At 46.2% G+C, this 26,764-nt stretch overlaps 1 protein-coding gene across 4 annotated transcripts in view; it reads right to left on the reverse strand.

The window, feature by feature from the left end:
- Positions 1-26,764, reverse strand: part of RNF128 (ring finger protein 128) — a 112,766-nt gene that overhangs the window by 47,556 nt on the left and 38,446 nt on the right. For 3 of the 4 annotated variants that reach the window (XM_056808898.1, XM_056808896.1, XM_056808897.1), the window contains exon 1: positions 17,366-18,318. The exons of the other annotated variant lie outside the window; for it this stretch is intronic. In XM_056808898.1, the coding sequence (XP_056664876.1) occupies positions 17,366-18,302 (937 nt within the window). In that variant the 5' untranslated portion in view covers positions 18,303-18,318. Of the gene's footprint in view, positions 1-17,365; positions 18,319-26,764 lie in introns of those variants that run through there. 4 annotated transcript variants of the gene reach the window in all.

Genomic DNA, 26,764 nt, shown 5'->3' on the forward strand with positions numbered 1-26,764 from the left:
TTTTCACCCTGGCCTCCCCCTCCTATAGGGGACCTTTCCCTATCAGCCTAGTTGCTACCACCAACCCCACCCACATATATATGGGGGGAGAGAATATGTGTGTGTATATATGTACACACACACACACACACACACACACACACACACACACATTGTCCCCCCCCCAGTAAACTGTAAGCATTAGAGGGCAAGCCAGTCTTGTTTTTTGTCTCTGTAGCCCCAGGATGGTTTGATGAGAATATCAAGAGAGGAGAACGAGGATCCTTCAAAGAAAAGCTTTCAGATACTTCGAAAACATTCATTCTGAGCGAGCGAGCGAGCGAGCGGCTCTCCCTTCCTGGGGGCAGGATGTAGCCCTTTTGCACTGCATCCATCTTCTAGGTTCCCATCCCTCCCAATATAAATGTGGCATTTGCTGGCCAGCCTCGATGGGGAGCCACACGTCCTGGACCAGTTCAAAGGTATGCCTTCTTGGCCTCAGCCAATAATACCTTCCCACAGTGCCTTCAGTCAGAGAAACTTTGAGACAATTCCATCTCAACTTCATTATGCTAACTCATAACCACACCTTAGATAAGCTACATAACAAAATACTGTATTATTCAATTGGAAGGCATTCTGCAAATCATCCGGTCATACAAAGTGCAACAATGCTATAATTATAGCTCCCTGACATTCAAATGCAAAGATCAAGGAAGTAAATTTCTTCAGTGACCTCTTTAACCACATCATAACTTTAGCCCCGGAAAAGGGAGCCTGCAAGACCATTGAGAGGCCGTGGACCCAACAGAGCAGAAATGCTACTGGCTTTGGACTTGGGAGCACCTGGGTTCAAATCCTGGCTCCACTTATTACTTGTGTGCTGTTGGGCAAGGCACTTGCCTCTCTCTGAGCCCTCGACTTCCTCATCTGTAAAACTAGATTGGAGTTGGCCTTGGCCTAACTTTCCACTTGGGCTTCCTTCCTATTTACCCTGGTGCTCTGGAAAATCTGGAAGGGCAACCTGAAGTGCTGCTTTGGCCTCCTAGAAACTAAGCAAACACCATGATACAGTCTGACAGCCTGTTAACATTCTGTTGTCAGCTCTCTGGAGTTAGTTATATCTCACCTGAACAGGATCTAGGTGAGAATTTCACAATCGGTATTACTCAGACATTTCTTCCATTAGAAAACCTGTGACAGGTTCAAATAGGTTTCTGGAAGTTTGCAATCCCAGAGTATGGTTACCCTTCAAGGTCACACATAGTTGCTTAAGAATCAAGCAGGGGTAAGAGAGGCAAGGCAGACAGAACAAATTCTATCATGGAAAAAATGAGCACTGAGATTTTGTGGGAAATAATAGGTTATTCCTTTCCAAGCCCCAGTTTATGACCTAGTGTTTAAAAATGGTCATTCCTTTTTGGTAATTTCAACCATAAAAAAAATAACTTACATGAAGAGGAAGAAAATTTTATCACTCTTCCTTCTAGTAAGAAATAAGTACCCACTTCCAAGCTGTAGTGACCCTGGGCAAGTCACTTGACCCCCATTGCCTAGCCCTTACTACTCTTCTGCCTTGGAGCCAATACACAGTATTGACTCCAAGACGGAAGGTGAGGGTTTAAAAAAAAAAGAAAGAAGTATGTCGCCTGTTCTCTCCCTCATCTTCACTTCCACACTTCTCTATTTCCATCAAGAGTCCCAGTATCCTTCCAGTCTGCCAGGTTCGTTCAGCTTCTAACTCTCCCTCATCCCACCTATCCCATCAGTGGCCAAATCTTGCCATTTCTCCCATCCACCCCTTTCTCTCCACTCCTATGGCTACCATCTTAGTTCAAACACATCTCCGCTTTGGCCCAGATTATTACAATGGCCTCCTAATTGGTCTGCCCATCTGGACTCCAAACACATAATTGTCAAAAGGTCTTTCCCCAAGGGTGGATCAAACAGTGAGACACTCTACCCAAAGTATTTTATATCGAACTACTTTGGATCTACTTGCAATTATTCACTTTACATGTATGCTGCATATATTTTTTAATCTAGATACCTATTAGAATGGGAGCTCCTGGGGGCAGCTAGGTGGCCTGAGATAGGGGGTGCTGGGCTCAAATTTGACCTCAGAAACTTCCTAACTATGTGACCCTGGACAAGTCACTTAACCCCCATTACCTAGCCCTTACCACTCTTCTGTCTTGGAACCAATACACAGTATTGATTCTAAGATGGAAGGTGAGGGTTAAAGAAAAAGAATGGGAGCTCCTTATGAGTAAGGATGCTGTCACATACCCCCCTCCCCAACCAAATAACAAGCAGCTTGTAATGTCTTCTCATCCTGCATGATCCTAGTCTGCAGACAATCCGCCAAACACACTAGGAGCCGTCCCCTAAATCTCTGGACATTTTGTGGATCCCACTGGACAACAAGGGCTGCCTATCGATGACCACTCACTCTTGCCTTGTGATCAGTCTACTTTCTGTAATTCTCATGCAAGCTAAAATCCTTCTCTGGGACAGTCCTCTGTTGGTAATATGTTGTAATCACTTGTATGCCCATGTGCCAAACCTCTTTGCTTCCTACTGTATACTCGGAGTGGCATTCATAATCAAAGGGTCATTGAACAAAATTACTCGGGTGCCATGTCTTTCAAGAAATCTTGATGTGACATATACCCAGGAGATACTTTGCCGGAGGAGAGCCCTTAAGTAGGCATTTTCCTCTATAAATCAAACTCTTTTTACATAGTCAAATAATAAGGATAATAGGACCTCATCTTCACAACATCTTTCAGTAACTGCAATTGTGAAGATGTCACCTGCTACTGAGAATATCACCCACAAGAGCCTGCTTGTTCTGTTCTCATATTTTTATCAAAAATAGCCCTTGAAGTGTACTTGTGGGTTATTCTCAGAGATTTTGCGGAGATGGGAAAATGGGCTAAGAGTTTGGTTGATTGGTTGCTTTGGTGGGCGGGGAAAGGGGCAATAATAAGGTAGCTAGGTGGTATAATGGACAGTATCAGGAATTAGGAAGACCAGAGTTCAAATCCAATTTCAGACACTTACTAGCTCTGTGACCCTAGGCAAGTCACTTACATCTCTGTCTCCCTCAGGATAACCATAAATCTTACCTCATAGGGCTGTTGGGAGAATTAAGATAATTTGGGTACAAGGCAGCTAGGTAGCTCAGTGAATAGAGAACCAGGTCCAGAAACAGGAGGTCCTGGGTTCAAATATGACCTCAAACATTTCTTAGTTATGTGGCCATGAGCAAGTCACTTAACCCTAACTGCCTTGCCCTTACCGCTCTTCTATCTTGGAAGTCGTACTTAGTATTAAGTACTAAGACAGAAGGTTAAAAAAAAGATGATATACATACCAACACTTTGCAAATCTTAAATGATAACACTTATATAAATGCTAGTTATTAAGTAGATATTATTTTCCAAAGTCACTTAACCTCCTCTGCCTGCCTCAGTTTCTTCAACCATAAAATGAGGACAATAATACCTTCTTCAAAGGGCATTAGAAAGATCTGATGAGAGAATACTTGAAAAGCACTTAGCACAGTGCTTGGCACATAGTAGGCACTTAAATAAATGCCTATTCCCTTCTTTTCTTCCCATCCCATCATAGTTTGCTGGAAACTAACCTAAATCCCCAGTCAAATGCCTGGTGGGCAGTAGCTGTATTATTTGCCTGTGAATGACTGAACACTCAGATCCCACACTAACCTGGGGGACACCTGTCTGATAGTAATGGCATGGAGCTTTGCTCCTCTACTTCAGTTTCTGTTCCCAAGCACTGATGATAGATTTTTCTCTGCTACGGGCTTTCCCACCTGTGATACCCCCTCTTTGAAGGTGCTACTCCATTCAAGGCCAAGCTAGGGAAGGATTTCATCTTGAAAGAGGAATAAGACAAATTCAGACTATTAGACTTGGGCTTGGTAAAAATGATCAACAATTCAACATAAGGCATTAAGTGCCTACTATGTGCCAGGCACTCAGCACAATGCCTGTTGGTGAATGATCGGGAATACAAAGACTGAAACATTAATGCCTATCCCCAAGGAACTCACATTGGACCCTTCCTACCTAACCTCCGAAGAGTAGAAAACCATCTCTCCATGCCAGTGGGCTTCCAGTGGTTCAGTACTTAGGGTAGTTGGTCCAACTGGTAGCACTAAATTCCAGGCAGTCTATTAAAGGGGCTTCCTATATCCCCAGTAAACAGGAATCTGGGGTCCTGGATGACACTCCTATGAGTTCCTGTAAGAAACATTGCTTTATTCCATTGCCTCTGTCTTGTAAGTCACTTCAGACTGGAACCTGGTCCATTAGGCCAAAACAAATGCCCTCCAAGTGTACTAATAGCCCCTAAGTAGCCTTAGATAAATCATTTTAGCCTTCTTCTGAAAACAGACAACAAAGGGCTCAAAGCAAGTCTGTCCCTGGCTTTTAGCTTAGCTGGATTTCAAATATACTGGAGAGAAGGAGATCAAAGAAGGGAGAGAAGAGCTGTGCTCAGGTTGATGAGAGGGTATTTGATGGCCAAGAGATGCTACATCTGCTCAATTCCCATTTGTTTTGGTTTTCTCTGGCAGGCAGAATATGACCAAATAACACCAAACATGGCTGACAGGGAATTTGTGCTCAAGATTAGCCCAAGTAAGGGAGCTCCTAGCTTCCTGTGAGGAATTTAAGTCCCCTGGCCCATAGGAACAACATCCTTAGGTACCAAAAGAACTGATGGATAATTGAGTCATTGGCAATCAAAGACCATAGAAAATGGGAGAGGTGGGGGCAGCTGGGTGATTCAATGGATTGAGAGCCAGGCCTGGCAAGATGACAAGGGTCAGCCATACATGTAACAGCTAAAGAGAGTTCGTCTTGCTCTTCTTGGTCCCCTCTAACCTCCTCCTGCCTGGTTTTGTCCTTGATGTGGGTTCATTGCTAAGCTCTCCTGCCTGGCAAGGCAGCTGCTATGTCAGCCTTTGGCATCCTGCCTTGCCAACCTTCAGAGAGAAGAAGCCTACAACTTGGGATCGGCACCTCCCTTCTCTCCTGTAGCGTCCCTTCTACTCAGCCCCTTCGGGCAGTCAAGCAGCACTGTGTGCTTGGCCTCTGTCCTAGGTACAAGGGACCCCAAGTCAAAGAATGGAGAAGCTCCCATTCTATTGGGGGTGGGGACTGGATCTGGGATTTCATCAGTAGCCATGCAGGTTGCCACCATCTCTACAATTTAACCTAGTCTAGGCTGCTGCCCAGAGTACTATGAGATTCAATGGCCTGGCCTGCGGTGTCAGCTTTCCCAGGTCTTTGCTCTTTGAGTGCCTTGCCAACTTCCTTATCCTGTCACCACTCCTGTCTTACTAAATCCCAAACTTCAATTCCCAGTACAGTCTTCCATCTGAACTTCTACTCATCTTCTACTCACATGCTTCTGAGCCAGGCTGGAAGAATTCATGCAACCTTGCTGCATGAAAAGTGGACACTCACTGCCACAAGGTAAATCTTTTATTCTTAATGAACTCTATGACATTCCTTACAGTAGTCTTCCTAAGCCTTCTCTCTGCAAGCCTCCCATAATACTTTTGCCTTTCAGCAAAATGCCTCTATTTTATTATTATTTTTAACCCATACCTTCCATCTTAGAATCAGTACTGTGTATTGGTCCCAAGGTAGAAGAGGGATAAGGGCCAGGCAATGGGGGTTAAGTGACTTGCCCAGAATTACACAGCTCGCAAGTACCCGAGGCCAGATTAGAACTGAGCACCTCTTATCTCCAGGCCTTGGCTCCCAATCCACTGAGCCACCTAGCTACCCCCTTAACTTATACTTTACTGAGAAAACCAAGGTCATTTTCTGTGAGCTCCCTCTTCTATGCATCTTGTCATATTCAATTCCTTCCTCCTTTACTGTAGTCTCTCTTACTCTTTCTAATACCAGCCCTCTCCTTATAGTTTTGATCCGTCCTCTAACTTCTCTAGCAGATCATCCCCCAAATCATCCCTTCTTCCTTAATCTTCAGTCTCTCCTGAAAGTCACCTGACTCTTCTCATCCTCTCAAGCTCCTGTCCAAAGCTCTTTTCACTTTTGCAGCCCAGCTTGTTAAAATAAGCCATCTACATTCATTGCCTTGGTTTCCTCACCTGACCTTGCAGTCTGGCCTCACCATTCACCTAAAACTCTGCTCTCCAAAGTACCGATGGTCCGTCCTTTTTTGGAATCTATTTTGTTGCTGGGTTCTGTCTTCACATCACTTACATTTCATACCGTATGCCTTCCTCATCTATTTAATCAGATTGGCCCAAGGTTTATCAATTTCGTTTGTCTTTTTCAGAGAATCGGCTTTGAAAAGCTCAGAGTCCTCTGCTGCCCAAACAGCGTATGTAAATAGTGCATGATACAAAAACACATTTGTGACTAAAACAAACTGAATCTTTTGGAGCCTTCTCATTATTGGCCTCCTGGCAAGGTCAGCAGTGGCAGCACTCACTGTCCTTGGTATGATGCTCTAGCAATTTCCTCTTGTACTTAGTTAATCCTCCTAAAGAGGGTAAACTCAAGAGAGAGTGCATTGAAAACTGAGATGGCCGCTTCTCTTGTCCTTTTAACTCAGTAGAATCTGTCCTGGTGAAAGGTAACATGGAATATTGTATAGAGATCTGGCCTTAGCCAGGGAGACCAGAATTCAAGTCGGCTTCTGATAGCTACTGTCAGTGTGACCCTGGGCAAGTCACAACATCCAGTGCTCCAGGCACCTCCTTTAAGAAAGGAGCAGTAAAAGCCAGCAAGACCAGTTGGAGCTCTGCATTGATAGAGGAATTTTACTCAACCAATGAACTCGCAGGTCCCAACTATCTGCCTATAATTTACTCCTAATAATAGACTTTCGTCTGATTTAAGGCACAGAATTCAAGTTTCTGTGTGCTTGGCCAGGGCCCTCCTGTCACTTCACTACTTCATGGAAAAGTAATCTAGGTTTAAGGATGTAGCCAACCAGTGATAGATAGCCACGTTGTAGTAAAATGGGAGTTGACAGCATGGAGGCAGACCACTGGCCAAGGACTAGTTCCATCTTAGGATGAGGCCACATTTGGGCTCACCTTCAAAATGAACGCGGAAAACTGGGATTTAGCCAAATCCCACACTGGTCCCACCATAACTACTGGCCTGTGGCTGTTTCGTGCTTGTATTCAGGAACTGGCAGACTACCTGGCCTCAAGTTCTAATTGCACATTTCTAGAGCAGTAATATTGGCTAAATGTGTTACATCCGTGAAGCACGGGCATCCTGCTAGGTGGGGCTGTCTTTTATAGGCATGCTTGACTTTTCAGAACCCGTACATCCCTGAATCATTGGCTGGAAAGCAAAACTTTCAAAATCTAATCATTTCCCCACAAACTTCTACTTCTTAAAAAAAGTGCTGACACCTTCTCATATATTTTCAGCTCTAAGATATAATGGAAATCACACTTCAGGTCCAGAATTCCAGAGATGGAAGAAAGCTCAGTGATGTTCTAGTTCAATCCATGGCAAAAAAGATCCTCTTTACAGCGTCCCCAACAACAAGTGGTCATGTCACTCCTGCTTAAAGCCCTCCACAGAGGGGAAGCCCACCCTCTCCTGAGTCAACCCATCCCACTCTTGGGACATTTGCCGTTCTCGGGTCCAGGGATACCTCTCCCATTTTTTAAGTTTTTATTTTTTATAAAAACCCTCACCTTCCGTCTTAGAATCAATACTGTGTATTGGTTCCACGGTAGAAGAGCAGTAAGGATTAGGCAATGGGGGTTAAGTGACTTGCCCAGGGTCACTCAGCTAGGAAGTGTCTGAGGCCAGATTTGAACCTAGGGCCTCCCGTCTCTAGGCTTGTATAGCTTTGTTTTTGCTTAAATGCTTTTCTTTTTCACAAAGAAAAATTCAGTGGGGTAGAGGAGTGGGAATCCAGAACCGACTAACTTAAAACCAACAGCCCGGCTCAGAAGCATGTGAGTCGAAGATGAGTAGAAGTTCAGATGGAAGACTGTACTGGGAATTGAAGTTTGGGATTTAGTAAGACAGGAGTGGTGACAGGATAAGGAAGTTGGCAAGGGCCTCAAAGAGCAAAGACCTGGGAAAGCTGACACCGCAGGCCAGGCCATTGAATCTCATAGTACTCTGGGCAGCAGCCTAGACTAGGTTAAATTGTAGAGATGGTGGCAACCTGCATGGCTACTGATGAAATCCCAGATCCAGTCCCCACCCCCAATAGAATGGGAGCTTCTCCATTCTTTGACTTGGGGTCCCTTGTACCTAGGACAGAGGCCAAGCACACAGTGCTGCTTGACTGCCCGAAGGGGCTGAGTAGAAGGGACGCTACAGGAGAGAAGGGAGGTGCCGATCCCAAGTTGTAGGCTTCTTCTCTCTGAAGGTTGGCAAGGCAGGATGCCAAAGGCTGACATAGCAGCTGCCTTGCCAGGCAGGAGAGCTTAGCAATGAACCCACATCAAGGACAAAACCAGGCAGGAGGAGGTTAGAGGGGACCAGGAAGAGCAAGACGAACTCTCTTTAGCTGTTACATGTATGGCTGACCCTTGTCATCTTGCATGAGTCTTTCCTCCCTGGTTCTCTGTGGGAAATGCTCTTCTAAATCATCTAAAAGGGGAGTGTGTAAGCGAAGAGGGGGCAGACAGTGATGTCACAAGGCCCCAGGAGACCCCCAGGGCACTGCTCCCCCCCCCCAGTAACAACAACTCTGGAGAAGTGGTACCAGTACAAGAAAACCATTGGCAGTGCCAATGGGCTTGTTGGCTAGTGAGGGAAAAAGGACCCCAAGGCAGGGAGCATGAGAGAGACTGGAGAAGGGACACAAGCCCCTCACAGCTCCAGCTGCCCTTCTTGGGCCAGTGAATAGAAAACAAGGGCGAAGAGGGGACATCCCAGGCTATCTGGCTGTTGTGGATGTCTCATTTCACTACCACAAAATAAAGATGGAGGGAGCAAATCGTTCTGATATAACTGAATAGGAGAGAAGGAAAGAAAGGAAGGGGCTTAAAGAGAAAGTGAGGTCGAACTCACTGCTCACATTTAGATGGTATTTTTTCGATTTTAAAATCCTTGCATTCTCTCTTGAAATTGACACAAAGTATTGGTTCCAAGGGAGAAGAGCAAGGCCATGTGGGTTAAATGACTTGCCCAGGGTCACACAGCTAGGAAGTGCCTGAGGCTACATTGGAACCCAGGTCCTTTGGACTCCAGGACTAGTGCTCTATCCTCTGTGCTACCTAACAGTATTTTTGCAAGGCACTTGACTCACACCTCTGAGAAGTTGTATTTGAGAATATGTATTTGGGGGTGGGAAGCAAGAAGAGATATCAGTCAGAGGGGTCCCTGGACAAACTTCCCCCATGAATGTAGGCTGGAAACTATAGGAAGGGCCCATTTGAACCCGGGTCCTCTGGGCTCCAGGCCTGGCACTCTATCCACTGTGCTACCCTAGCTCTTCTTCTTCGTATCAATTCTAAGACAGAAGAGCAGTACCTAGCTGCCCCAGGGCTCCCTAGAGTTTAGCCCAGTGGTAGGCATTAACACATGTTTGTTGAACTGAACTGCCTTAATAGCCGAATACTGTAGTCAAAACAATCTGGTTGTTTCTCCCTCCCTGGCCAAGCCCAAACAATGCTGCCCCACCTCTCCTTTATAACTCCTTTCTTCAGAGTTCATCAATATAGCCAAAGATTAGGGGGTTTTCCCAGTTTAAGACTTATTCAGACATTGATTCTCTGAGAGTAGACATCAGTGCGGACTTGCTCTGGCAACAGATCAGTTCCACTCCAACATTTGTATCCATTGGAAACTGTCAAGCTAAGTAGAGTTAACTCACAATTATTGACTGGCACCTAATCTTAGCCCTGGAGCATTAAACTAAAGCACATGCAGCCCAGTTATGAAACTCAGCATCCTCTCGCGAGAATTGCCCCAACAGCTCAATGTGGGGCACACCAGCTGTTTTCATAAAGAGAGTGAGGGCACAAGAGCGCCTTTCTTCTGGCTTACCTCTCCCCAGAGGGATGGAAAGGAGTTGGTATTAACAGCTAAGTGCTATGGCTTTGTAAAAAAAAATCACATATGCCCTCTGCCTGGTAACAAGATGAATCCCCTAATCATCTGTCAGGCTCACCATAGCAACCCAGCTCCTAAACTCTAGGGAGCCCTGGGGCAGCTGGGTGGCTCAGGGGATTGAGTGCCAAGCCTGGAGATAGGAGGTCCTGGATTCAAATATGGCCTCAGATACTTCCTAGCTGTGTGACCCTGGGCAAGTCACTTAACCCCCATAAAACATGCAAGTTTAATGTTAAAACATTTGAAAATATAGCTTTACTAGTGGGTGATGGGCTACAACACTAGCTGACAGGGTTGAGGGGAGGGGCTCAGGGGCAGGGGGGCCAGGATAAAGGGAAGGGGCAGCAGATCACCTCTAAGGACCACCCATTTTGTGACCATCTGAAAAACTCTCTCCAGTCTTGAGCTGGACCAAGCTCCCTTCCTATAGAATACAAGTTCTAGATTGATGGCTGGTAAATTCCATTATCACAGGGACTCAAAGCATTTGGGGTGGGACCAGAGAAGTCAAGGTAGAGATTCCCAATAGCACAGTTGTTTTTCTAGAAACCTAGCCTAAGAAAGTTACTTATCAGAGCATAGTGGAAAGATTTGGATTTGGAGTCAAATCCCACACCTCTGCTTCTTAGATACCTGGGTGACCTTGAGTAAGTTTTTTTTAAACTCCTCCGTGCCTTAACTTCCTTGCCTACAAAAAGATGCGGGGGGGACTAGATGATCTCTGAGAACCCATTTGGCTGTGTGACCTTGGACAAGTCACTTCCCTTCTTTCTGTACCTTAGTTTCTTCACTTGTAAAAAGGAGAGGGCTTAACCTAGACTGTAAAGTAAGTGCCTCTGGGATCCCTCCCAGTTCTAGAGTTAGGGGGCTAGGCATGACCTTGGTGAAGTGGCTTTCCTTTGAGAGCCTTAGTTTCTTCCTCTGTAAAATGAGGGAGTGGAGCCAGATGACTTTAGAAGTTCCTACAAGCTTTTTTTCCCTGGCTATTCAGGTCCTTTTGCCCATTATAAGACTCAGATTAGTGAAAACTGAAACTCTCCCAATTTTTCTCTAAGCACATAATTAGAAGCCTAGAGGGTTGTTTTTTGTGTTTAAGAGGATTCCAGGTTAGGCTTTTCTTTTTTTTCAACAGTGTTCACCACACCCATCTACAGCTACAACTCCAGGAGAATCCTTCAGGGCTAGCATCTCCCCACCCACACGGAATGGGGGACCCATCTATTAAAGTGTGGTCCCAAATATGAGCCAGTCATGGGTGGGTCACAAGGCTGGCCAACTTCAGGAGAGCCATACAAAAGGTCACCAACCACTCTGCCTCCAACTGTGGCCCTTAAATCCCGGTGACATTAATTATTAAATGAACCCACATTTCAATTCCAGTTTCCTTTTCCTACTCGGTGATTTAGACTGTCATTTTAATTCTGCAAGTCGCCTGGTGCCAGGTAAGAGATTATAAATGCAAACCTGGCAGTTTACTGTGAAGCACCACAAAGTACTTTGCAAATTGGATTATGCAAATGATTGCCAATGCCAACATTGGGGGATGAAATGCAAATGACATTTTCCCTGGGTCAGAAAGAAGTTTCCCCAAATGTTCAAGGGAGAAATGAGATTCCAAATCTCAAGTAATTGGAATCCCAGCATTTGAGCGCTAGACAGTCTCTGGCACCTAACTCAGAATTTTCCAAAATGTTTTTGTTTAAAAAAAGAAAGAGCGAAACCCCGCCAACCTTTGGACGGTGCTTACTCACTTACAATTCCATACCTCTGCCTCCATCCTATTATGTACGGTAGAAAGTAGACACCAAAAAAAGAAATGTAAAAAGATGAGATGGAGGGAGGTGGAATATTTTGAAAAGAATATTTTATTAATGGGCCTGAATCCCATTTTGCTCTCACTAAAAATATTGTAATGGTATGAACATGACTGAATAGTCTTTCTTAGTTTTTTCAAAGCTTTGGCCTGAGACTAGGATATGGCAATTTGAAAGTTGGGTTCTAGGGTTTTTTAATGATACTTGGTTTTAATGGCTATAATACTTGAAAAAGATGATGAGGGAGCAGCTGCATGGCTCAGTGGATTGAGAGCCAGGCCTAGAGATGGAGGTCCTGGGTTCAAATCTGAGCTTGGACACTTGTTAGCTGGGTGACCTTGGGCAAGTCACTTAATCCCTAGTGCCTAGCTTTTAGTGTTCAGCCTTAGAATTGATACTAAGAGGGGCAGGTAGGCAGCACAGTTGATAGAGCACCAGTCCTGGAGTCAAGAGGACCTGAGTTCAAATTTGACCTTAGATACCTCCTAGCTGGGTGATCCTGGGGCCAGTCAATTTACCCTGCTTGCCTCAATTTCCCCATCTGTAAAATGAGCTGGAGAAGGAAATAGCAAACCACTCCAGGATCTTTGCCAAGAAGACCCCAAATGGAATCACCAAGGGTTGGACACAGTTGAGAACTAAGCATTAGTTTTTCAAACTAACTGGAAGGTGCTACATTTTTATATCTGTACTAAATGGGTTCAAAACTGACTGAAATGCTTTGTTTTGAAGACTAAAAAGAAAAATAAGCTAGAAAAATGGGTTTCATAGTTTTTTTTAAGGCATACATACATACATGAGGGATTTTTAGAACTTGTATTGTTTCCAGCAAGCAGGAGAAGGGAGAGTTAAGTGGACAGGAAGACAGCTAGAGTGGTCAAACAGCCCAGCATGCAGAGAAGTCAGTAAGGATGAGGATTAAGAAAAGGTCATGAGCTTTGCCAAGGAAGAGACCATTAGTACCTTTCAAAAGGGCAGTCAAGGATAATGAGGAGAGGTAGAACTGGGCTGCCTAGAAGGATGATGGCACCCTTTAAAGAAATAGGGAAAGGGGGCAGCTGGGTGGCTCAGTGGATGGAGAGCCAGGCCTAGAGACGGGAGGTCTTGGGTTCCAATCTGGCCTCAGACACTTCCCAGCTGTGTGACCCTGGGCAAGTCACTTGACCCCCATTGCCTAGCCCTTACCACTCTTCTGCCTTGGAACCAATACACTGTATTGATTCCAAGGCAGAAGAGAAGGTAAGAGTCTGGGAAAACAGTTTGAAAGAAGGGCAAGGAAGCTAGCAGAATGGGCTGCCCTGTGATGCCCACATCAATCTGTACATGCCTACTCATCCCTATGATAATACTTTTCCCTCTAGATTGCCTGCCTGGCTGCTACAGAGCCCAATTAGGTTATAACAGCCCAACTTGGGGTGGGGGTGGGGAGGGTTGTTGTTTGTCCTTCATTTTGGAAGAGGAAAGGTCCATCACCAGGTGACGGCTTGACTTGGGAGAGAACTGGATTGAAGTGAGGCAGAGCTGCACAAAGTCTCTCTTCCAGATTCATTCAAGTCCTATGGCAAGATGCAAGTTAAGAGGACTGGTGATTGCTGGGGGGGGGGGGGGGGGTGCGTGCAGCTGAGGTCAGAGGGAGGCCCTGTTGAGCTGTATTGGGGGAAAGGGTGGAAGTGGAGACAAGCCTTCTCAGAGGGCATCAACCCTAGTTGGTTTAAGCACCTAGTGGTTAATCACAACCCCACCCTTACTGCTCTGACCACTTCCTTTCTCCATTTCGGAAACTGTACATCTAGCAACTATCCCTTCATTTTTGAGATGAGTAAACGTTGGCCCAGAGCCCTGAAATGATTTGTCCAAGGCCACACGGCTCACATTGCAGGGCTGGTGCTAGAACTGAGGTTCCAGATTTCCCAGCCCAATGCCTCTTTCCCGTCAACATAGTGCTTCCTGCGGGTCATCCCATCTGGTTAGATAGCCTGGGAACAAACCCTATGTACCCAAATGACCAACAAAGGTAGCAGGCTCTGCTCCACCAATACCATTTCTTCCCCTAAAGCATCTTGTCGCTGGACTTCAGCTAGTCACTTAAAAACATCCCCCCAAAGTGTTATTTGTCGGTGTGAATAATAAGGACAGCTTCGTGCCTCCGGGGCATCTTGCTGTGGAAGCAAAGGCCAGATTTCTTCCCAATATGAAAGCCACTCAATTGACACTGTTTACAAAACTCAGAGGACACATTTTATGAGTTCATTTTTGTATCACATTAATAGCTTGTCGTCATTATAGCTACAAGATTAAAAGTCATCATGGCATAGGAGAATGGAGGCTATCAGAAGGATTCAAGTGCTTCCCTGGCTAGTTAGTCACTGCTCCCAGGCAACTCTCCAAGTCTAAGTGGCCGGACAGGTGTTGATCTGTGTGGCAGAGCAGAATTCTTGACACCAGTGAAATCCACAGGTCCAGTCCCAACATGGGCTGTTAAAACTTAGAAATAGCAAATGTGATGTTCTTTCAAAGGAACTAACAGCAACGTAATAGAAGGCTTCTAGTCAGGGTACTTTTGTGACTGAGTTTGAACAGCAGGAATCCAAGTCAGATATTCTAATGGCAATGAGACATTTCAATGAAGCAGGAATATACTGCAGGCCTATATGCCAGAGGTGAGCCTGGGTTCTTTGGAAAGGTTTCAGGTCCATGCCAAGGGACAGAGGGGCTCATGACCAGGCTGGCCAGAGGGATGGATTTTTTCAGGGCAGCAAATCCTAGAGACAGTATTAGAGGGGGCTGTGATCCATCAGTGTGGGGGGACGGTTGAAACCCACACCCAAGAACTCATGGATCTCTGGAAGAATTCAGAAGTCAGTGAAAAATGCAGAAAGTCATGGGAAGAACTATATTACTTGATGCAGGGTGAAAAAAGCAGTACTCAAACAAGATACACGACACCACCAATGTTATGGGATAGAAGATGAGGAATGGACCTGAGATTCCATGGATATGGAGAACTCCCTCTTTAGATGCTAGGTGGCTACTTCTGTTCTTGGAGAATTTGCCTGGATCATGGAGAGAGGCTGACTAGCCCAGATTCACACAGTCTGTATGTGCCAAAAGTGAGAATTGAGCTCAGGGCTTCCCAGGAAACTGAACATAAAGGAGGGTGACTTTGGAGTAATTTACAAAAAGACATTAATGGCTACCAGAATGGATATTGAAGTATATCCCTCTCCTCTGGGGAGGGGAAGAGGAATCGACAGGGCAAAACATTATCAGTCTGGGTCTCTATGTCTTTGGTTTTTTTAAACCCTTACCTTCCATCTTAGAATCAATTCCGTGTATTGGTTCCAAAGCAGAAGAGCAGTAAGGGCTAGGCAGTGGGGGCTAAGTGACTTGTCCAGGGGGTCATTCAGCTAGGAAGTATCTGGGGCCAGATTTGAACCTAGGACCTCTTGTCTCTAGGCCTGTATAGCTTTGTTTTTGCTTAAATACTTTTCTTTTTCACAAAAAAACTCAGTGGGGTAGAGGAGTGGGAATCCAGAACCGACTGACTTAAAAACAGACATTTTTAAATGAGGTTTAAGTTATTGCTTTTTTTAACTTTCTTGATGTCTTTGGTTTTTACATCACCCTCATTTCCAAACATATCTTTCTCCTACCAGGTGAGTCATCCTTTGTCCATCTTCATTTATTCTTTTATGGGGTTTTCCCCCTCTAAATGTTCAAGGCTTGGATCCAGGTGGAACTTAGTGGTGAGAGATGAAGGTCTAAATACTTTTCCTGCCAATTTCTGGGCCAGAGTTCCTAAGTACATCCCTAAAACTGTAAATCCTCTTTCTTGATTTTGTCTTTTCTATATTATTATCTAACAGAAAAGCTTTGGAATACATGTGGCTGATTTGTTGTACTCATTATATTCTCCTGACTGACTGCTCTATTTTACCCTTGGGCAGACAGTAGAGAGTTTTGAGGGTAACTACTTTATATCAGAAAGTCTGGGAGGGCAAGACCCCATTTGGGACCTTTTCTTATCAGTCTGTCCCTGGGAATTTATAATCCCATGTTTTTCCTTGTAAATTTCATGATGATTTTGTCCATTTGGGGGGTTGGCTTTAACAACCATAACGATGATGAAAATCAAGAGCAGGAAAAGGGAAAAATAGAAAACCTCGAGATGCCTTCCAGATTCAAAAACTCCCTTAACTATTTCCCCCAAATCTGAGTTATTTCTGTCCCCTGTGTATAAACTGACTCTTTAAACATAACATTAACTATGTGTTTTGCAGCCCAATGGCCCAAATCAGATTCTAATGGGGGAAAGAAGAAAACTCACTCTAAGTAGGGAAGGTACTGAGCAAAAGAATCAAGGAGAGTTCTCAGATTTACAATAAGGCTGACTTTGCACAAACAAGTAACTAAGAATGGAAAAAAGAGAGAGGAGGAAAAATCTCCGTAGGGGCAAAGTTGTTGGCTCCCTTTTTTTCCACTCAATGTGACCTATTCCAAACTCAATGCCTACTTCCAATTCAGCAGGTGAAAAGAACCAACTTGGAGGAAGTTAATTAAGAAAGGGCATGGTTTACCCAGATTGGAAGGGTTAGAGACAACCTGATTCCATCCATCACACTTCCTAATGAAAAAGTAGTTAGGATGGGAGTCAGGAAGCCATGGGTTCAAATCTCACAACCCCAGGCACTTTATATGAACCTCAGTTTCCTCCTCTGTAATGTAGGGAATAATACCTGCAGCATCTTCCTGGCAGGGTTTTGGTGAAACTCCAATGTGTTAAGAGATGTAAAGTGCTTTGTAAAACCTCAAAGTCCTATATAAATGTCAGATGACAAGACCTTTAGGCCAAACAGAAGTGCCAGGCATATCCCTGTCCACTCCCAGGCTCTGAGAAGGAGAGGTGTCTTTCTCTCAAGGTGTCTTTCCTGCCAAATCCCAAATCCAACTGGGTGGGGGTGGGGGGAGAAGGGAGAAAGAAGAGGGCAAGAAAGGGGGAGAAAAGAAAAGAAGGGAGGAGAGAGGATTAAATAAGAGGTGGGAAGAGAAGATAGTTGAGAAGAGAAGAGGGGGAGAGAGAAATGGGGGGAGAGAGAAATGGGAGGAAGAGAAGTGGGAAGAGGAGAAGGAGAAGGGAGGGGGAAAGGGTGAGGAAGAAAAAGAGAGGGAGGGGAGAAGAGAGAGGGGAGAGGAGGGGGAGAGTGAAAGAAAAGAAGAGGAAAGGGAAAGGAGGGAGAGAAGAGAGGGGGGAGCAGAGGGGGAGGCAGGAGAGAGAAGGGGAGAGGAGGGGGAGGGAGAGAAGAAGTAGGGAGGGGGAGAAGAGAGGAAAGGGGGAGAGAGAGAGGAAGGGGGGAGGGAGAGAGAAAAGGTGGGAAAGGAAGGGGAAGAGAGAAGGGGGTGGGGGAAAGGGAGAAGAGAAGAGGGAGGAGGGAAGAACAAGATGAAGGGGGGGGGGGCACTCACCCGGGTGGGACATGGGGAAGACATCGTTGCGAGTGCCCGCGAAGTTGTAGATGACGGCCCCGGCTGCCCCCCTGTCGAAGGCCAAGTTGATCTTGTCAGCGAATGTGCAGCCGCCGCCCCGCTGGATGAGCGCCAGCCAGGGCACGCCGGCGGCGGGCACGGTGAAGTTGGTGTGCGGACTGCAGGCGTTGAGCGCCCCAGGCCCGTCGGGGGGCAGCACGAGGCCAGCGGCGGGCTCGAGAGGCGAGTCCTGCCCGTACACGCCCTCCTCACTCAGCTCCCAGCCGGTACTGTTGAGCCCGGGGGCCCGCGCCCGCCACGACACGTTCAGGTAGGCGGTCCACACTGCGGCCGCCTCGGCGCCCCGGGAAGCGGGCGGCGGCGGGCCGAGTGCCAGGGCGAAGGCCAGCGCCCACAGGGCCCCCGGGGAGCCGAGGCGGCGGCGGCTCGGGCCGGAGCTGGGGCTGGGACTGCGGCGGGGCTGGGGCCGGAGCCGGGCGCGGGTGCGAGCGCGGGCGCGGAGCGGCCGCAGCATGGCGCGCGCGCTGGCTCGGCTGCCCGTCTGGCTGCCCGCTGCGAGGCTGCCCGCTGCTGCAGAGCTGCCCGGCTGGCTGCCCGCCGCCGCCGGCGTGCGTGCCCCTGCGCCACGGAGCGTGCGTGCGTCGCGCCCTCCTCGGCCCGCGACCCCGGCCCAGGTGAGCCCCTGCCGGCAGCCGGGAGAGGTTGGAAGCAGGGCTGGAGACCGACAGGAGATGGACCGAGCCTCCGCCGCGGGCCGATCGCCCGCTCCCCGCTGGTGTCGGTCCCGCCGCCGCCGCAGCCCTGCCACCACCGACACCACCAATGCCGAAGCCACTGCCACAGTCGCGGCTCGGGGCTCTGGGACCTGGGCGCCTGGCTCCGCCCCCTGGGGGGAAGGCCCTTGGGCCCGCCCCATGCGCCCCGCCCCTAGGGTGCCCCAAGGACCCAAGCTGGCCCGCCTGGGAAGAAGTGACCCTTGACCAGAGCCCAGGAGGGAGGGCCTCAGTGTAGGGCCGGGATCCCGGTGGCCAGGGGGTCCTGGAAGGGCAGGGCGACCCCGAGGTCACGGTAGGGTTCGAGTCTGTTCACTTCCATTTGGGATGCTTGCCAACTTTCACTTGAGCGCACTCAGGATGAAGGCTGTTCGAGTGTGAGTGACAAGAGAACCAGCCGCAGAAAGCCTGGGTTCAACTCTTGCTTCTGACGGGCTTTGGCCATGTGATCCTGCCCAAGTCATTTACTCCGATCTCAGGGCTCCAGGCAACTCACCAAGAAGAGAAATTGCAGAGAAGGGGCTGACCTGCATTGGTAGAAAAGTTATTCACCTGAGATGTCCCTGAGGGGTCCAGTCCCGAATCTCCAACTGCCTCTGGGTATCCCATAGTCAACAAGCACCTACTCTGTGCCAGGCACTGTTCTAAGCACTGAAGTTACAAATAGAGGCAAAAGACAGTCCCTACTTTCTAGAAGAGCTCATAGCCTAATGGGGGAGATAACCTGCAAATATCTATGTATTCAAAAGATAGGGGCAGGACGAACGGGATAAACTCCTAGAGGAGACACTAAGATCCAGAAGGACTGGGAAAAGCTTCTTGCAGAGGGTGGGACTTTAGCTGAGACTTGAAGGGAGCCAGGATCGCCGGGAGGCAGGGTGAGGCATGGAAGACAGCCTGAGAAAATGCCTAGAGCAGAGAGATGGAGGGTCCTGTTAAAGGAACTGCAAGGAGGCTACCCTTGCTAAATTACAAAGTACTAGGAGAGGGGCAGTTAGGTGATTCAGTGGCTAGAGAGCCACACCTGGAAACTGGGAGTCCTGGGTTCAAATGTGATCTCAGACCCTTCCTAGTGGTGTGACCCTGGGCAAGTGACAACTCCATTTGCCCTAGCCTTTACTGCTCTTCTGTCTTGGAACCAATATACAGCATTGATTCTACGACAGAAGGTGAGTTTTGTGTGTGTGTTTTCTAAAACATACTTGAAGAGGAGTAAAGTGTAAAGAAGATTGGGAAGGTAGGAAGGGATCCCGTTAGGAAGAACTTTAAAAGCCAAGAAGACTTTATATTTGATCTTGAAGATAGTAGAGGGCCAGGGGAATTGATTGAATGGAGGAGATCATTGGGCAGATTTGTGTTTTGTGGGATGGACTGGAATGGGGAAAAACCAACTGGCTCTTTCTACAGTCCAGGCATGAGGTGATGAGGGCCTGCAACAGGGTGGTGGCAGTGGCAGAGAGAAGGGTGTGTAGAAGAGATAGTACAAAGGACTTGGCAACTAATTGAATACTGGGTGTGAGAGAGTGAGGAGGGAAGGAAGATAACTAGGTTGTGAGCCTGGAGACTGGGAAAATGGTGATACCCTGCACAGTAACAGGGAAATTAGGAAATGGGAAGGGTTTAGAGGAAAGATGAGTTCAGTTTGGGACTCGAGGGGTTTAAAATATCTCCTGAACATCCAGTTAGAGATGCAAGACAGGAGGTCAAGAGAGAGCTACATCTCAAACGCTAATATATCTAAAAAGGGAGTCATTATCTTTTCTCCCAAAGGACTCAACCCCCCCCCCCACTTCCCTATTTCTGTTCAAGCCACTGTCATCCTTCCAAGTCACTCAGGCTCACAACCTCAGAGTCAGCCTGGATTCTTCCCTCTCCATCACTTCCTTCCTTCATTGTCAGTTGCCAAATTTTGTCAATATTACCTCCTGTGACATCTCTTACTTCTATCCCTCCACTCCTGCTCACAACTGCCAACCTAGTTCAGGTACTCATTACCTCTCTTTTGCAATAGCCTTTTAACCAATCTCTGTGCTCTTCCCCACCTTGCTCTATTCTCCCCACACCTGCCGAAGTGATATCTGGAAAGCACAGGTCTGACCTTGGCACTCCCCTGCTCAGTAAAATCCAGTGGCTTCCTCTTGCCTTTAGGATAAAGTGCAAATTTCTCTAACTGGCAAAAATTTACCTTTCCAGGCTTTTTTTCTCTTACCTGACTGGCCTGCTTGCTGTTCCCTAACCCCACTTCCCCTTCCATTTCCCTTCTCTGGTTGGGCAACAGAATGCACTCGCTCCTTAGAACCGCCTCATAGAAAACTCTCCCTTCTTTCAGTCAGCTCAAATGCTGCTGCTTCCTAAAGGAAGTCTAACCTGAGCTCCCTCCTGTTTGTATATATTTTGTATTTAATTTTCTGTGTACATATCATATCCCCCAATGGCAACACAATGCCTAGCACCGAACTGTGCAAATAGACATAAAACATTTGTGTTGATGAAGCCAATGCATGGATTTGTTTTGCTTGACTATGCATATCTATTACAATTTTTTTGTTTGTTTGGTTGTGTCCTTTTTTTTTTAAATGGAGGAAGGGATTAGGGAAAGAGTGATCAACAATGCCAAAAAAGAAAAGGAAAAAAAGAGAGTTATTGTAGCATTGGAAACAAATACCCAGAAGGAGATGCAGACAAGCAAGACAGCTTTGAAACTAACATGTTGAATGGATTATGTAATACATTCCTGGTTTTATGGACCCCCCCCACACACACACACTTTTCCTCTTTTGCTTATATGGAGATGATCATATTTGTCGAGTTCAGAATAACAAAAAAATGTAAATGAAAAATGCATTCAGGTCACTTCCAACTAGAAAGCTATTTTTTAAGTGACATCTAAAACAATACGTTTACTCTTTTTTTTTAACCCAGCCCCAGTACCATTCCATGCTTTGTTTTTAGAGTTTGCTAAGGATACTTTGTACATCAGCAAGTTCCCACTGCTATCACCAGAAAAACACCAAGGGGAGATTATAGTCACTTATTCATTCAGTCTAGAAGCTGGTCAGTAACCTCCCCTTCTCCTTCTAGAAGGCTGACTCTGAAACTTGGCATTGTCCACGAAATCTTCCCCCTTCTCTATCCAGAAAGCTGGCTCCTGGAATGTCCCAGGAAGTCGACATGGAAAATCTCATGGAATCCCCAGGAACTTCCACCTCCAAAGAACTGGGCACATTGTTCCATCCTCTCCAGGGCCTTGTGGGCTGAAAGCATGTGCAGCTAAGTTGCAAACAAATCTCCTATGGCTGGAGTCAGGCACTTCGGGTTCCTGAAATGTGCCTTTGAACTCTCTAGAGACCCCACGCATAAGATAAGAGGCTTCACCATCGCTTCTCCCAATAGACTGAGTTCTAGGCTCATCTGTTCTCTGGTCTAGGTTCAACTCTTTCCAGGATCTCTCTGAAAAGGGCTCAGCCAACTAAATCCATCCCCCATCCCTGAAGTTTTGATGCCCATCATCCTCTCAACAAGGCAGGCCTGCATCCTCCATGGGAAAATACAACCCCCAAACTCACTTCCTAGTGAACTGATCAGATGGCCCTGGTCAACTCCTCCCCATTCTACAAACTAAAGTGCTGGGCACCCCCAAAACAATCCCTGAACCAAATAGCAACGGAAACATCAAGGCTATCTCTTGGCAAAAAAACTGAGGAGGTAAAGTTTGGCTTCCTCTCCCCCCCAAAAAAACCCCCACCTCTTTCTTCATTCCCCTCCTCCCTCCCCCCCAACCTTGGGCACCTGGGATGCTCTCTGGTAGCCCCGGCTTCAATCTGAAGCCCATCTCTTCCCCCCCTCCCCCACACCTGGGGCTGTGCTCAGAGCCAAACTTTCACTGATTTCTGATCAACCAGGCAAAGGAGCCTGCCTCACTTCTCCCGGGTCTTCCTAGGGCTAATCAGTTAAACTTATCAGTACTAAGGTGTTAAGGGATTGTTTTCCCTTCTTCCAGATAAGGGGGGAGGGGGAGCTGCCCTTTAATGGTATACTTAAAAGCAGAGAGGCAGTGCAAATACCAAAAAAAGAGGGCTGAATTTGGAATCAGGCCCAGGGCGTTTGGTTGGCTTAGTCAATCTACCTTTATAGCCCCAGGAAAACCTCTCTGCCTCAGTTTCCTTCTCTGTAAAGTGAGGGAGTTGGCCTGGCTGGCTTCTGAGGGCTCTTTTAATTCTAGTTTCCTTCTTGATAAATAAAATAAAGAGGGCTGGGCTAATGGCTTTTGAGCTCCCTTCTAACTCGAGAGCTAGGAGCCTTGTGTGTGAGCTCCTCCTGGGGCTTCAGTTTCCCTCTGGGTAAATAAAACAAACAGTTGGGTTAGTAGTCTCCGAAGACCCTTTTAACTCCACAGCTAGGAGGCTTAAGTGTGACCTCCGGCGGGTGTTTAACTTCCCGAGGCCTCAGTTTCCCTCTTAGTAAATAAAATAAAGAGGCCTGGGTTAATGGCTAACTAGAGCTAGGAGCCTTATTTATGTATGACTTCAGGGAAGACGGGTCTCAGCTGGCAATTTGCCTGTGAAACCCCTTGGATTCTGCCCTTCCCCCTCCCATCTCGTCTATGGAATGAACGCCTTGTAAACATTACAGAAAAGAGTATGACCAATGCCTTGGCTACTCTGCCTTGTCAGAATGCATTTCTTAATGGAGAGACTGCTATTTCAGCACAAAGATGTCCTGGAGAACTCTCAGAAACCGAAATGCCTCCATCTCGGAATTAATGTGTCAAACCGTTGAGCAAAGCTCGGGAAGGAACGCCAGGACTGAAGCCCGTTGCTCCTTTAGGTCATATTGCATGCAGCCTCTGCCCTATTTCCCAGAGTGTCCTCAAGCGAGACCACATTCTCCCCTTTTTATGCTGTAAGCACAAATATGTGTGTGTGCTAGCCAAAGGCAACCTTACAGGAAGGGCTTTCTTTCCTCCAGACTGTCGGCACTCCAGTGGATGAGCACTTTCAGAAGCAACAAAGATTCAAGGGCACCATTCACCCCCTCCCCGACATCTTTTCACTGTCTAATGAAGAGAGGGCGGGGGAGGATCAGTAAAGTCACATACAGGCTTACCAAGTCCAGGAGAGGACAGAAGGGGAGGGGAGGGGAAGGGAAAGGAGGGAAGAAGAAAGGAACTGGTGGCAATGGGGCTTTGGACCAGGAAGACCAGACAAATTCCCACCTTCATCACTTACTAGCAATGTGACTCTGGACCAGTCACTTAACCTCTGTTTTTAATCTTTTTTTTTTTTAGCATTTTGGAAAATTGTATTTAATTAGTTAATTTAGACTATTTTTCCATGGTTACAAGATTCATGTTCTTTCCCTCCCTCCATCCACCCCCTCCCATAGCTGACACGAAATTCCACTGGGTTTTACATGTGTCCTTGATCGAAACTTATTTCCATTATTGATATTTGCACTAAGGTGATCGTTTAGAGGCCATCCACCCATGTTGTTTTTCTTCTGCATTTCTGTTCCCACAGTTCTTTCTCATAAGTCCCTCTGAATTGTCCTGGGTGATTGCATTGCTGCCAGTAGAGAAGTCCGTTACATTTGATTGTGCCACAGTGTATCCGTCTCTGTGTACAATGTTCTTCTGGTTCTGCTCTTTCTGCATCAATTCCTGGAGGTCATTCCAGTTCCCATGGAATCCCTCCAGTTCATCATTCCTTTGAGCACAATAGTATTCCATCACCAACAGATACCACACTTTGTTCAGCCATTCCCCAATCGGAGGACATCTGAAAATGACTTCAAAGACTCTTCCTAGCTCCAAATCTACAATCTTGATTTTTGTCAGGGCAAGGCAATATGGATTATTTGAAATTAAACTCAGTGAGGGCAGGAGCTATTTCAGTCTTGAATATCAGTATGCATTTATATGCTTGTTGACATATATGTCTCTCCTTACAGATTGTTGTCACAAGGACTGTGTCAGTTTTCTATTTGTAGTCCCATAGTAAGCACTGAATAAATTTTGGTTGAGTGGCATGAGATTTTCAGAGCAAGATCTCAAACTGCCAGTCCCCTGACATAAAAGCAATCTCAGAGCTACCTCAATATCCAGGTGTAGAAACAGCCATTGTCTGATGAGCTGAAAGGCAGCTGAACCAGTCAAACACAAATCAGAAGGTGGCAAGACAATGGGCTCAAATGCTAGACTTGAACTCATGGAGAAGATTTCAGTTCAAATCCTCAGATACTCACTCACTGTGTAACTCTGAGCAAGGCACTTAACCTCTGTTGCCTCAGTCTCCTCATGTGTAAAATGGGGAGAATAATAGCACCTACCTCCCAGGTTTGTTGCAAGGATCAAATGAGATGATGACATATACACAAGGCTTTGAAAAAATTAAAGCATTATACAGATGCTGTTATATAGTCAAGTAGAAATCCACTCTCAAAGACTGTGGCAGCTGCAGAACCAAACTAAAGCCACCACAATCAGACCAGCTTGGTATCAGTTCTCAAAAGAACATATCTCCCATGAGACCCAACAGTGGAAAAGGCAGAGCTGTAGAGTTTCTTTAAACTCTGGATAGAACCTTAGGCTACAGTATGGCCACTAAATAAATATTTGTTGGGTGGAATTAGATTGGCCAAGAGAGACTGTATTGCATAGTAGTTAGAGTTGTGGACATCGAGTTTATAAATCCTGTCTTGGGGACTCTAGTGCTGTCACTCTGGGCAAGTGACAACTTCTCTGAGCTGCAGACAATTCTTTAAACTTGCAAACTAAATTACAGATGGGTTCTGCTTTGGTGGAGAGATTCCTCAAAGCAACAAAACCCTAGATACTTGACATATTGATGTATGGTCTCAAAGCAGAGGGCAGTCTTCTCTTATTGAGAGTGGGGAGAGGACTGCTGGGTAGTCTTTTGACCACCAAAGTTTGGGTCTTTTCCACCTCCGGGTCAACACAGAATTTCCTGTTGTTCCCTGACATACTCCTGGGTAGCTTTTGGAGTCACAGGGTCACAGAGACCTTGTGACTAAAGTCAAATGATTTCTCAACTTTTTCCATTCTGCAATCCATTTGTAAATTTCTAACTCTTTGTGGCACATATTTATATTGGGTATAGGAAGAGGGGAGTGTCCACTGATGAAAATGCATGCACATGGGTCGATGGGGATATGATTGGGGATACAGACTCTAGACGATCACTCTATTGCAAATATGAATAATATGGAAATGGGTCTTGATCAATGACACATGTAAAACCCAATGGAATTGTTCATTGGCTACGGGAGGGGGAGGAAAGAGGGGAGGGAAAGAACATGATTCTTGTAACCATGGGGAAATCTTCTAAATGAATTAATTAAATAAAAAATGTAAAAAGAAAGAAAAAGAAAATGGATGCAAAGGGGCAGCTAGGTTGCTCAATGGATAAAGCCTTTGCCTCGCACTTCCTCCTCTTCTGCCTTGGAACCATGATATTCTGCCTTGGATACATGATATTGGTTCTAAGATAGTTTAAAAGGAATCTAGGCAGGAAGGTGCTGTGTTGGTCAGCTATCCTGGCTACTTTAGGGAGCCTCAGATTAGAATTGAAAACTAATCATTATCAATTACCCAGCTATCTTCTAATAGGAGAGAAGAAGAAAGGATACAGGTTGCTGAAAGAATGGTGAGGGAAGAAGGATTCAGGCAATGTGTGTAGGAGTGGACTTGGTAGGGACAGTGCTGGGCTGAATTCTTCACTAGGTCCCATCAGTGGGAAGCTCAGGGACTCAGGCACACAAACTCCTAGTCCCATCTGATCTCCTAGCTTTTGTTTTCAAGTTTCTAGAAGAAAGAAGTCCTAAAGAGGGTGCAGACGTTCTCAATAGGTGTGTGGATTATGCTTTACAAATGTTGACATGCATATCATTTGCAGATTAAATTACATGATTATGTTTCAGAAAGGTGATGGACTTGAGGTGCAGGTTGAGACATTTTTTTGGATGTACCCAAAGAGAGATTTCATTTTGCTTGAACAGACATAGTTACGGGGGTTTTGTTTTTTATCTTTTCAATAAAGGAGTCTAGGGAGAGAAAAGCAAATGTTTTGTAATTGAAAAAAATGAAATGAAATAAAAAAGATATTGGGGGAAAACCCCATTACATCCTTAGTTCCAGTATGCTATTCACCAGATTAAAATCACAGGGGTGCCCTCACTGCCATCTTTATTCTTATCCTTAGCTTTGCCCTTGATTGGTTACACAATTCTGAGGCCTCTTGGTAGGAAGGCAGTTATTAGCTCTGGTGTCAAAGGTCTTGGGTTTGAATCCTGGCTCTGCCACTTACTACCTGTGTGACCTTGCTCAGGTCATTTCATTTTCCTGGTCCTCAGTTTCTCCCTTTCTCTAAAATAAAGGGGTTTGGCTAGGTGGCCTTTGTGGTTTTCTCCCGATCTAGGAACCTATGAGACAAGTGTCTATGTGTTCTTGTAGGAATAATATGAATGAGTAAATCTGGCCTCTTAAATCCTTTCAAATGAAGTGATGATAATAATTGCCTGGCCATCTAAATTCATTCTAGCCCCGGGTTGTATCTGCTTTGAGCAAATGGAAAGGGGGGGGTCCTGG

Source organism: Monodelphis domestica, chromosome X, assembly GCF_027887165.1.
Source record: "Monodelphis domestica isolate mMonDom1 chromosome X, mMonDom1.pri, whole genome shotgun sequence".
Classification (NCBI taxonomy): domain Eukaryota; kingdom Metazoa; phylum Chordata; class Mammalia; order Didelphimorphia; family Didelphidae; genus Monodelphis; species Monodelphis domestica.